This window comes from Leptonotus elevatus, chromosome 21, assembly GCF_054856555.1.
Source record: "Leptonotus elevatus isolate MCC_2025b chromosome 21, RoL_Lele_1.0, whole genome shotgun sequence".
NCBI classification, from domain to species: Eukaryota; Metazoa; Chordata; class Actinopteri; order Syngnathiformes; family Syngnathidae; genus Leptonotus; species Leptonotus elevatus.
In genome coordinates, this window is record NC_141259.1 from 8,907,839 (window position 1) to 8,921,326 (window position 13,488).

General features: G+C 38.8%; 1 protein-coding gene across 1 annotated transcript in view; it reads left to right on the forward strand.

The window, feature by feature from the left end:
* The window catches only part of zeb1b (zinc finger E-box binding homeobox 1b), a 55,488-nt gene extending 51,143 nt beyond the window's left edge, over positions 1–4,345 (forward strand). Inside the window, exon 8 of the mRNA XM_086065618.1 lies at positions 1,079–4,345. Coding sequence (XP_085921744.1) covers positions 1,079–1,680 — 602 coding nt within the window. The 3' untranslated portion in view covers positions 1,681–4,345. The remainder of the gene's footprint in view (positions 1–1,078) is intronic.
* Positions 4,346–13,488: the final 9,143 nt, after the last annotated feature.

Sequence of the window (13,488 nt, forward strand, 5' to 3'; positions counted from 1 at the left end):
AGAATCGTAAAAATGGATATGACGCTAGCTAGCCGCGGGATTTCTTTTCTTCTCAGTATTAGCTAAATACTTCTTCTTTTTTTTGTGTGTCGTATGTTGTAATATGAGAGTGTACAAGTTTTGGGCTAGGGTGGGGTCAGGAATGTAGTACCATATTAAACTAATGTAACTTGATTACATTCAATTACTTACTCAATTAATTCACATAACAAATAATGCTAATTAAGACACACACAAAAAACTTACAAATGTTTAATATGCATATTTTCACAATGCTGGAGAAAGCAGGAGCACCCCGCGCTATGAATTCAGTGCCTCAAAACAGCGAGGCAGACATGCTAACCACTTAACCAGCATGCTGTGTAGCTTTATAACAGTTTTTTTTAAAACCGATCCACATGACCCAATGTGTGTTATGAGTGAAATAAGGAAAAAGATAGGACAAATGATTCTTATGAAGGCATCCTTTGCAGTGAGCCCTAGCTTTAGCTAGCAATTAATTGAAATTCAATTGTGATTTCGATTTTGGCTTCTAACAATCTGAAAAACTTTATAAGAGAAGAAAAATTTGACTTTACTGTAAAACCAACCACACAAAAAGAATCACACACATTTTGTATTTAAATAGAAGAAATCGATTGTTTTAGTTACATAGCCAGCTTGTGATGCTAGCTCTCAAAAGAAAATCCTACTAAGTATGTAGCAAAGAATTAGCATTAGCTCATGGGAGGTTTTTTGCTTGAAATAACAAAAATGCTGTAGGAACAAATACAGACTGGTAATATAACAATACTTACAGGCAAATACTTTTCATAATCTGTGAAAAAAAAAAGTTATATTAGTTAAATTGGCCACCTTCTTCTACCCTATTCATCTTCATGCATCTCCCTGCATGCGCCACACTGCCCCTTAGAGGTCAAAGTGCGCACCGCACGAATTTGTTTTTTACATTACTATTTGAATCATTTATTTTCTAGTTATAGATTAGCAAGATAGCTAAATCCTTCAACTTGTAAACAAAAGTGGCTGAAGTGTGGGCTGATCCAAGTCTTTTTTTTTTTCTTTCTCTTCTCAACAGGGAAACGACCACACGAGTGCAGCATTTGCACCAAGGCTTTCAAACACAAACACCACTTAATCGAACACATGCGCCTCCACTCCGGGGAGAAGCCCTACCAGTGCGACAAGTGCGGCAAACGCTTCTCCCACTCGGGCTCGTACTCCCAGCACATGAACCATCGCTACTCCTATTGCAAGAAGGAGGCTCAGGGCCAAGGCGGAGGCAGGGACAGCCCGGAGGAGGACGCCCTGAACCGGGTGCGGGGCGCCAACATCGCTCCCTTCCAGATGGACTCGGACGAGCGAGGGAGCAGCACCCGAGAGGACGAGGAAAGCGAAGACTTCGAGGAGGAGGAGGAGGAAGGCGCGGTGGACATGGACGACATCCAGGTGGTGCAGGTGGAGGACGACGGCGGGGACGAGGACGAGGAGAAGGCGGCCGCGGTGCGGGAGGAGGGGCGGGCCGACGCGAGGCGAGAACACGGAGACGAGGGCGACGAGGCGATGGACGGAGAAGGCGGCGTGACGCGAGAGCGAGGAGAAGACGAGGAGGAGGTCACGAGAGAGAGCGGGGGCGACGCGGACGAAGATGAGAGGCAGGAGAAAGGAGAGAGTGACTAAAAAGACGAGAGGCTCACTCGTGACAGCTCGCTTCAGTTCACTACTGTGTAGAAATCCAGGTGTGCCTGAAATTTGAAAAAAAGAAAAATACTAGTGACTTTTTCCACAGGGGGAAAAAAAATAAATCTCGAAATCCATTTGTAAAGAGAAAAATATGAAGAATGCAAATTTTACTAAAGGAAGGAAACGCATTATACAGACTTTGGAAGCTAGAGCCGACAAGTTTTAGATAATGTTTTATTACTAAAACACCTTGGTTCATTTCTTTTTGTCAGTGTTACTAATTTTGCCACTCTTATGTTAACCCTTAAATGCTGTACAGTTGGGAGATATTTCTATACCTTTGTATTGCCAATGAACTTAAAACAAAAAAAAAAAAATCAGTATTTTATTAAGTTGGAAGGAAAATAAGACAAATCCTGTGCACTACAATGTGGCTCGGTTTACGCGAGGATCGAGCAGTTCAGTTGTGTTTTCTACCCTTCAGTATTATTAGCGCACTAGAGAAAACCACCACCACAACGTCACGCTGTTATTCGGATCGCATTTGTGAGCCTTAAGAATAAGAAGCGGCGAGAGGAGACGGGTCTTTACAGCCATTTAGATTTTTCAGGGGGATTTTTTTTTCTTTTTTTCTTTACAAAATTGTTGACATTTTGGGACAAACGCTTATTCACTTTGTCACATTTGCCAATGACATTAAACCAGATATAATTCTCATTTGTTATCGATTCTTAAATATGTCTCACTAAATGTATGGCATAAACAAAAATAAACTGAAGAGTCATATAAATATACTGTATTTGCAGTAGAAAACGCAACATCTTGAGAACAAGGTTTTAATCGCCAGAATTTAATCAAAATAACAGGTGAATAAAGTTGGAATATTATGTTAAAATTGACTCACAAAAATATTCCTACTTTATTCTGACATCGTTTGCAGAGGTGGCAAATCCATGGTCCAGAAAGTAAAAACCCTTTAGCCGTTGATGCTAGCAAGCGAGCTAGCTCGCTAGCTAGCACCTGAGGCTAAAGCCAAACTGTGTGGCAGTGTTTTTACTTTCTGGACCTGGATTTGTAATTATGTATTTATGCCTTTGTACTTTTAGTTTCTTTTAACAATATGATCGTACCATCAATGTACTACAGTTATGAATGTATTTTTTTTTTTTGCATTTACTTTCGACGCAATGACAAAATACACGACAGTGGTGCACATGCTTTTGTTGACCTACAATTAATAATTATTTTTTGAAGTCAAAGTGCAAAATTGTTAAAACTTTTGGAGTACACAACAATGTTGAGACTCATCAACAGTGAGGTTTTGTGCTATGAGATTAGTAAAAAACATGTAATACTATTTTATGCTAATAAGCTTGTTACTGTCCACGGCAATTTAATATTACAACATATATTTATATATTTCATTAATTTAACTTTGTATTTTCATAAATGAAACAATACAACGTTTCAGTGTGTTTTTCTGTTACTGTGAGAGTAAATGAGTTACTTTTCTCCAAATCCACATAGATAAGAGTGAGTGAGCATTTTCCCAAAATGTCATATAAATGCTTAGAAGCTAGCATATATATTTTTTTTTTACATAAATACATAGAACCCCCCCACCTTTCTGAGCCTTATGCAAAAAGAGAAAGATGCATATGAAAAGTGCCATTACGCTAGCAGTTAAGATCAGGTATTAGCAGGTTCCAGATCAGCCAGTCAACAAAGTTCTTACATTGTTACACATGACAACTGTTGCATTATCTTGCAAACGAATTTCAAATTGGAGCAAGAATGAGCGCACGTGAATTGTTCTAATTGTGTGCGGCCTTCTCTAAGCTTGTTCGGTGCACTTGTTTAACACGCCATGAACAAAATGTCTCTTCAGGTAATGTAGGCAAATTCCAGGAGTTTAATTCAACAATGACAGTATTATTTTTGGCCTGTTTTTTTTTGTTTTCTTTCTTTTTGTTCAGTTCCTGTGTTTGTACTGTATGTTCAGCATTTGCAGTATTATTGCCCCTCCCCCCAAAAGAGATGGGTTTGTCTGTTTAGTCATAGAGAACTTTTATATTTATGTGTCTTATTTTTTATATTTCTTTATGGTTTATTTATTACACTTATGTAGTGTACAATACTGTAGTTTGTATTAATACGATAATATATTTTAGTATGGGATAAAAAAAAAAAAAGTTTCAAAAGGCAACATAAACACAAGCCTGAAACAAATGAGACTCCGGCATACTGAAGTTTGTTTTTTTTCCTCTCTCCAACAAATAACCCCTCCAAGCCTGAAAAATTGGAACCTGTGACCTCTTTGCATCCATGCTCATGTTACTTTAGTTTTCCTCTCTTTATATGAAGCTACTGAACTTTTTTTGAACAAATAATTGTATGTCTAATAGCATGAGTGTGCTGTTGTATTGAAGGATGAACCGTAACCACCCAAACTGTCCTGTTTTTGCCAAGCCAAAATAATATTGTTCCCATGCTTTTTTTTCTTTTTGTGCCATGTTACTTTGGACGTCATTGTCAAGACCATGCCCACTTTTATAAACCCCGCCTCCTTAACACCTCATCTTTTTTTATTGTGATTGTTTTTCCTCCTCTTTTTTTTTTTTTTATGACTCCCCATCTCACAATAAAACACACCAAATACAAACTTGTTTGTGACGTTGTCATTAAGAGTTTAGGTTGTATATTTCAATATGTACTTTCTGATTATGATGATGATGATGACGTTTTTTTTTCAAGGTACAATTACAGACCGACCCACTGTTGCGTTAAACTCCCTCAATGATCTGCCGGGGGAGTCCAATTCCAATCAGCGCAGTCTGCTTGTTAGCAACCCTGCCCAAGGTCAAATCTATTGATCCAGATTAGTTTTCCACTAGGGTCAAACCCCCCCCCCCCCCCCCCCCCCCCCAACAATGTTCCGCCGGCATGAATTAATAATGGAATGGGCAATAAGAAATCCATAGCCCTTTTGACGAGTTGAAAATGATACAATAGTTGGTGGTCGTATTTGATAGGTGGTCTCCCCAGTCAGCCAAAGCACTTCTAATGTGATGTTTTTAAATGAAAGTAAAGGGTGGGTATCAGATTTATTGCGGCGATTGGTTCCAGACCCACCCCCGCAAAGCTGCAATACAGAGACCATAACGTTTACGTGTAGTTTTAGGTCTTATCACACACTTTAAGCGATTAAAAGTACACTTTTAAAGAGCTCCATAGCGCCTATCTTTACTACTTTGCTGTCATGAAATATCTCACGTTAGCACGACCAAACATCCTTTTCTTCACTCCTAATTTACTGTAAAACAGACAATTAAAACAAAAACATTTATGCGTAGTTCATTTCAACACAAAAATGTTCAAACAAACTTGTCTGATGAAAGTTTAATGCTAGCATTTAACGTTTTAGACAGGCTAACGGAATTAGCATAAATGCTACATGAACTCGTTCACTGCCATTAACAGCTATCAAGTAGAAATATAGTCAAATATAGTCAATATACATTGTTGGAATAGAATGGCAAGGAATGACGTCATTAGCCCTCAAGTAACCGCTATGCTATCCCACGCTATGCTATCCCATGCTATGCTATATACATGAAGCGGCACATCAACACATACAATCAGCATATAATTAAACTCAGACTTTTATATCTTCTCTGCTCATTTGACGACTTACTGGAGATTAGTTGGGGACATTTTAAGCCTCGTGCTGGTAATTATTTTGCATCTCTTCCAGTAGATGTCGTTGCGACCCGCCATGTTGTAGCAGAAAATCGGAACTATACTAAAAAGGCACACAACTCTAAATTCAGATAATTATTCGGTTGATAAAAGGTCAATCTAAAAGCATTTTAATCTTAGGGAACTGTTTATTTAAATTGTCAGTTCACTTTATACGAGATGCTACTGACGACCCTGGTAACCTTCTGAACCATTTGTTTTGGTTTCGACATTAAAACAAAGAAATGTGAAAGTTTAAGATTTCAGGTATTTTTTTCATTTGGGGGGAAAATATTTACTGTAGAAAACTATAGATAGCTTTGGTATTGTTTAAGTTTCCATTTAACTTTTTAAGACGTACTGATAACCTTGAGAGTTCCCTCAACATTTGTGTTAGAAATTTAAAAGGATGTATTGTCTATAAAAATAATTATACATTTTGAAAAGTCTGGAAAATCAACATGCTTTAAAGCCAGTGGTTCTCAACCTTTTTTCTTTTTTTTTTGTGATGTACCCCCTGTGAAATATTTTTCAGCCAAGTACCCCCCTTAACCAGCGCAACACCTTTCTGATTGAAGAAAAAAATAAAATAAACATTTTTAAAGCGAGTGCTGTGCCACCATTGTCTGATTTATTAAAGTTTTAAACTCTATTTGTATTTATGTGGTCTCTGAACTATTTGGCAATAAAAAGATCGAAATAAAGAATTTAATTCTAAATAAAGATTCGCACATACAAATGATCATCAACACAAAGTCATCTTTTGGGATCATACTCAAAAATAAATAATTGGCTTTTAAATAAAGTTTTTCCAAGCGATTGACAGGTGATTCTAGTTGACCTATGACACCATTCTGGTATGGGGGAGAAGCTGGATTTTTTAGGACACTGAACTTGAATAGCCTATTGACTTCATTATATGAACTTATATTTTAGAAAATAAATATTTACATATACTTTTTAAAGATATATTTTTTAAATCTCACGTACCCCCCTTGGAGTGCCTTCAAGTACCACCCTAACCCCGTTTGAGAACCGCTGCTTTAAGACATTACAACAGAGTCAAGATTGGCGTTTGTATTTTAAAGAATTTTGACGCCAATTCCCCCCCCCCCCCCCCCCCACGTCTATCTCAACACTGAATTGCTGGACTTGTGTGTGAGTACGTATTGTGACAATTTCACCTGTTACGATCCGAGTCTGGGGGCGTGTCAACTCGGTGATAAAATGATCCGTCAGAGGTTTGATCCCGCCGTCATCATCGTCATCATCATCATCATCATCATCATCATCATCATCATGCCCAGTGGCTCCCCAGAGAGAATGGAGGAAAAGTGGCGAGATGGTGCTTTATAGGACAGCTCGCAGCACAACATTACTGTGTCAAACTGTCAAACAGCATCTTGTAATTGTGCCTATTACCAACGTCTTGCAACAGTGGTCACAAAGCGTCGCTCGAAGCTCCGGAAAGGTCAACGAGTGTGTCGAGCCTGCGGGCTGCTTGCCTAGCGCAGAATCCGTGCGCGCGTGCGCGCAAACAGGCTTCCGCCGGCACCCGCGACTCAAAAGTGGAGATATTGCCATATGTTCTGCTGCTCTCAGCATTTCAAAGGAAAATTGAAAAGCTATAACTGCTAAGAGGATGTGGAGCGCGCTTGCCAATAATGGTGCGAAAGGCCTGATGAAGTATGGCGGCTGCCGGGACTCTGACACGCCGCCAAGCCCGGGGGACTGACGCTCCCCGGGGAAATTTAGAGAAAATCCGCAAGGAGAAAAATGAAGCTCGCGTTGAGGAAATAGCAGTCGCTTGTGGTCAGGTTCATTTACTTGAGCGGCAAATAGCACGACGCTCGCAGTGACGTCTCAAGTGTGAAGGGCCAAGTTAATAAAGCGATTCGCCGGATAAATTGTTGGCATTTTTAAACGTGGAGGTCAGCACAAGCTCACTGAACATGCCGTTAATTTACCACCCACACTGGGGACACGTTTTGAATTTGATGCTAGCAACAGGTACTGAGGAAGCTGGTGGGGGGGGGGGGGGGGGGGTCATCTTTGTATGTAGTTGAAAACTAGTGATAGACCAATATGGTTTTTAGTCAAAACGGAGTCGAGACGACCACTCGCTAACAGAAAAGAAAGATTCAAGTCAAAATTCAGAGATTAAAAGTGATAAAATGAGAATTCTGAGATTAAAGTCAGAATTCTGAGATTAAAAGTAATAAAACGAGAATTCTGAGATTAAAATCAGAATACTGAAATTAAAATCAGAATTCTGAAATTAAAATCAGAATTCTGAGATTAAAAGTAATAAAATGAGAATTCTGAGATTAAAGTCAGAATTCTGAGATTAAAGTGAGTAAAATCAGATCTAAATCAGAATTCTGAGATTAAAGTCAGAATGCTGAGATTAAAGTCAGAATTCTGAGATTAAAAGTAATAAAATGAGAATTCTGAGATTAAAGTCAGAATTCTGAGATTAAAAGTAATAAAATGAGAATTCTGAGATTAAAATCAGAATTCTGAGATTAAAGTGAGTAAAATCAGATTTAAATCATTAAAGTCAGAATTCTGAGATTAAAGTCAGAATTCTGAGATTAAAAGTGATAAAATGAGAATTCTGAGATTAAAGTCAGAAATCTCATTTTAAAATCAGAATTCTGAGAATATGTAAAGTGAGAATCCTGCCGACCCTTTTTTTTCCTGGTTCTAATCCTCTTCCGTATATAAATAATTGACAATTTTGTTTAAAATAAGAAAAAAATGCAGGGAACATCCAGGGTCATCATCAGCATCTGTTAAGATAAATTAAAAACTAAGCAAGTAAATTGTTCCCTAAAAAAAATTATACTGTAAATAGTATTCAAACATTTCTAAATTAATTCTTAATTTAATTTTTTTTAAATAAAAAATGCAGCGAATTCCCACTTCCCAGTGTCATCACTTGTTTAAAAAAATATATTATTTTTTTTATTAAGTGTTAATTTAAATAAATCCATAAATGAAAATTCCCTGTATCTCACAGAGCGACAAATGTAGCTAATTTGGGGTTTTCGTCAGGGTTCGCAAAAGGTTTGAAAAGATCTTGGCAGACGGTGAAAAACGGTCTGAATGTTTGCAATGTCTTTGCGACAAGTCAAAACGGCCTGCGAGCATCTTACAAATCCTGATGAAACTCCTAAATTCGCTACGTGCGCAAGCATTCACCGCTCTGTGAGATATCAGCTTTATCGACCTTCAGATTTGCAAAAAGGCCGATGGAGATATTCATCGGCCCGCCCGATAATTTGGACCAACTGATTGTCGCTACAAATTCAAGTCAAAACTCAAAACAACTATCTTATCTGTCTAAGATCATCTGCCACAAAGTGGAAAAGTGTAACATATAAACTGAAATGTGTCATTTATCCGTTTTTTTTCCTCCCTGAAATGTCACACGTGCGCCATACGCGACCTCCTATAGAAGCGGTCAAAAGAGTCCGGGGTCACCGCATCCTTGTGCGTAGCAAAAAGGTTGATTGGATTGTCATTGCGCCGTATTTAGCTCATACCTTTAAACGCGGCGGCAGGATTACCCTTCCAAGCCGGCAATATGAAACCGATCGTTAAACCGGGAGATGCGCTGAGGTTTCAGGTGTCGTCGTTCGTGCCATGCGGTCATCGTGCACTATCCTGGTCACCTTTTACACCCGGTTACCTAGTTACAGAATTGTTTCAGTTATAGAAATAAACGTGCCTTCAAGCGATGTCCAAGTATAGCGTTACCATGTGACCACATTTTTATTTTCTATTTTTTAAAGGCTCAGGTGTAATTTTCACCACTTCCTCCCCCTGTTACCACACTGTGACTCAAGTAGTGCTAGAAAAACACCAATGTAACCACTAATACATTGCAAGCCCTCTTGTGTGTGTGTGTGTGTGTGTGTGTGTGCGCGCGCGCGCGCGTGTTTGCAGGTAGAGCCAGGCCTCCCACACTGCTGGGACAACTTGGAACAGCTTTCAGTCCTGACTGGAATAACAAGAAGCTGAAAAGAATTCAATTAAATAGTCCGCTCCTTGAAAAGCTACCGCCCACCTGCTTGCGCGCGCGCGCACACACACACACACACACACGCACACACCTCCTCCTCCCCACGACCTGCTTTGGTCCTCCCACACACACACATGCACACACGCACACACGAGTAAACATGCACACAACACACGTGATAATTTCACCTCTCTCCTGCGTCCTTGTTCAGTGCGTGCGTGCGTGCGTGCGTGCGTTCCAAGTAATCCCATTGTCCATTCAACCTCCTCCTCAGCGACCCCCCCCCCCCCCCCACCAATCAAGTATCATCTCAAAAGCTGATACCTCATTGGCTGCTGGAGGTCAGGGGAGAAACTCATAAAAATGTCTCTTTGCGCTCCTTTAAATGGTTACCTTTCTCGCTAAAGCCACTTATTTGGGGTGGGGGGGTCAAAAGCGAGTCGTGATAAATCTAGTGACTTTTTCTGGTAGACAAAAAAAAAAGTTCATTTGTAGTTCTAAACATATTTAGGGTATGTTTTTTTAAATCCCTTTTTGACTCTCCCATGACGTTATTCCTCTTTCCTACAGCAGCCATTAGAATTACATGCAAATTAGGCGATGACGTCATTTAGTTGGCAACACTGTTCCCCTTCAAGGGGATGTCAACCACCCCCCCCCCCAAAAAAAATTATTGACAATTAAATGTTCTATGCAGCCCCATTAGTCTAAATCCGTATTATGGTTAACATTACGTTAGTAGAATATGAGTTAAACAGCAAAATCCAGCAGTTTTTTTTAAATCAATATCAAAAGGCGGCCATTTTTGGGGGGTGAAACTTTGCTTTTAACATTGACAGCATTAGGACGTCAAACATCAGTTCAAAGTTTGAATTTTTGCTTATTAACATTCACAATATTAGAAAAATTAAAAAAAACTCGACATCAAACAGAAAACCCAAAATTAAACAATTAAGATAAGGAAAAAATTAAGGTCAACTAAAGAAAATTCACGAAGAATTTACAATGTATATGTACTTTTCTTGTTTCTTGTCAAAGAAGGCGGCCATTTTGCCACTTGCTGTCAAGTGAAAATGACATCACAGTTCTCAGGTAACAACCAATCACAGCTCAGCTTCAGTAAACACGTGAGCTGTGATTGGTCATTGCCTGAGCAACTGTGATGTCATCTACGGCAGTCTGACTTGCTAATGCTAATTAGCGCACTACTCGCGGCACTTTTTTCACTCAAAAGAACGGCTCCACACTGCAAAAAAAAAACCTACTTTTATTGGAATAACTTGATCGTGACTTTTTCCTTCTACTCTCTAATGTGCTACGGTTAAACACGCTAACCGTGTCAATCTTAGCCTAGCTTAGCATTTAGCATGGCTTCTCAGTCTTTTCTCATCCCTTTGTGAGAACGACTTTGCCATATATGTAGCGCATTCGCTATCATGTAGCACACACTAGTCGTCAGTCGATGCTACTGCTAGCTAGCCGACGTCAGCTTTAGGCCCATTTCGGCTGTTCTTCTTCTACCTCCTTTTGACGGTTGTCTCGACGTTTGATTCTCAGTTTTGCCATTATTCAACGTGCTCAAATGCGTCGCAAAATGCTAATTTTGTAACCTGTAAACCACGACGCAAAACTATTACATTTCAAGCCTTGGGGGTCTTTTTAACTGAAAGTGACCAAAGTGAGCTTGGCGTTCAAAATATTGGTGACTAATAAGTCAAACATCGGTTTGATTGCACAACGAGAGTTCAGTCAGTGGGCCCGTCCGTCCCCGAGGACGGGAAGTGCGTGGACCGACAGGAGATGAGACCAGTCATGCAGCAAACATCCAGATGTGATTCAAGCTTCGGAGTCCGTCGGCGGATAAAGCAGTTTATAGTGCGCTCGGGTTCGGGTCACCTATTTTATTCATCTGAACGTGTCCAGTCGCTGCGCTTGACATTTGACTCCTCCCCCACGCGGTTGACGTTGCCCCTCTCTTACATCTTTATGTTATTCAATGCAGTTAAACGCATTGACGCATTGTCTTTGCAATGACACCAAAACTCCTCAGTGGGTTGTAAAATCAAAATAAACATTTCCAAAGCACATCAAGTTGGGGTTTGGCGGTGTGTTTTCCTGCCTCAGGTTGTTCTTCCCCCTCATCTTGGACAACTTGTTTATTAAACAAATAATCCGATTTTCAGTGACGCACAACATGGTTGAAAAAAGTCTTCAATCTGAAATGAAGTCATCATCGACTCGCTCCGGGGATGCCAAAATCAACCCGTCGCACTTCTGCCGCTGACACTTTTCAGTGCGGCGCGCGGTAAAACATTTGTACTGCTTGTTTTTATTTGTCAAAGTGAACGCGCCCCCGGGGTCGGACTGGAATACGCCTCAAAAGCCGCACAAAAACAGGCTTCACACCTCAGTGGGCAGCTAATGAGCTGGTGTCAAACGTGAGGCCCGGGGGCGGGATCTGTGCAGCGGCGTCATCTAATGAGGCCCGTGAAAACAAATCATGTCATGTTTTTTTTGCTCAATAAGTGTTATGACATTGCTAACTGTTTTAACTTTTAATAACTTGAGGCGTCAATCTTTTTTTTGTGTGTTTTCACAGCCCATGTCGGAAGCAGAAGTCGTACGCTTCAAATCACTGATTAAAATAAATGACTTGCTTAAATTTAGTGAGGACTCAACTTGATTTTTTTGCCATAGCACCTTCGGAACTTGTTTGGAATATGAAGGTAAAGATTTATGACAATGTGACATAATGAGTCGGCTAATTCTATATGATTAAAGTCAACTTTCCATAATAAGGCTGAACAATTAATTGAATTCAAATCAACATTGCGATGTAGTAGAATAAAATGTTCATATCACAAAGGCTGAAATTATTATTATTCTTGTTTGTTTGGTTGGTAGGCTTTATTTTATATATGTTCCCACCAGTTAAAAAAAAAAAAAAAAGAAATACTTTTTTTTTTTTTTAAGAGACTTTAAATAAATAAATAAAACCTCTAAGAAGCCCCAATTCCTCCATGGAGGAAAAAAAGGGTTTCTTGTTTTGTTTTTTTATACTGTAGGAAATATTTTTTTATAAAACTAACAAAAATAATCCAATGGTGGGGAGGAGAAGAAAAAATAAATAAATCACTGGCAAAAATGGGCTTCTGATGGCAATGAATAAATAAATATATATATATATATATATATATATATATATATATATATATATATATATATATATATATATATATATATATATATATATATATATATATATATATATATATATATATATATATATATATATATTTTTAATCATTTTTAACTGCCACATTTCCACCAGTGGGATAAAGATTTTATTTATCTTTTCTTTTTTTTTTTACTGGTGGAAAAGGTCTTCACTAAATTAAAACTAAAGACAAATAAAAATAAATAAATGAATAAATTCCAATGGGCTTACAAAAAAGACAAAAGCAATAACTACCTGTTTAAAAAAACAATATTAACAGTTATTTAGTTGCTCAGGTAATGTCAATAAAGCCCCCTAAAATAAATGGGGGGAAAAAAACTACTTAAAAATATTGCTACATCCGGGCACTCATAAAACATAAATAAATAACAACAATCAATCCACAATTAGATTATTGTCCAAAATTGTTCAGCCTTTTCAATAATATTGCAACAGTTTGACAGATTTTCCCTCCAAACCACTTTGAGGTCAACGAGACACAAAGTATGTTACAAAGTTCTGTTTCTTTCAGCGCCTCCAACTGTGCTTTCTCAGCACATCCAATAAAAGAGAAATTAGAGTTCATTTGTGTCATTGTCGTATAACTCACCGACACTTTCATTTGCGCTTCTTATCGCAACCTTTCAAATGAACCTAAAATGAGACTGCGGGTCAGAAGAAATGAAGAAAAGGGGGAGGGGGAGGGGAGGGAATTAAATAAGATGATTTTCCTAATCAGAGTAAGCAGCCATTCGTTCCTTCCTTCCCCATCTGTCCACGTTACCTCCAGCTCTTTTTATTAACACACCATAGGGCGCCCCCC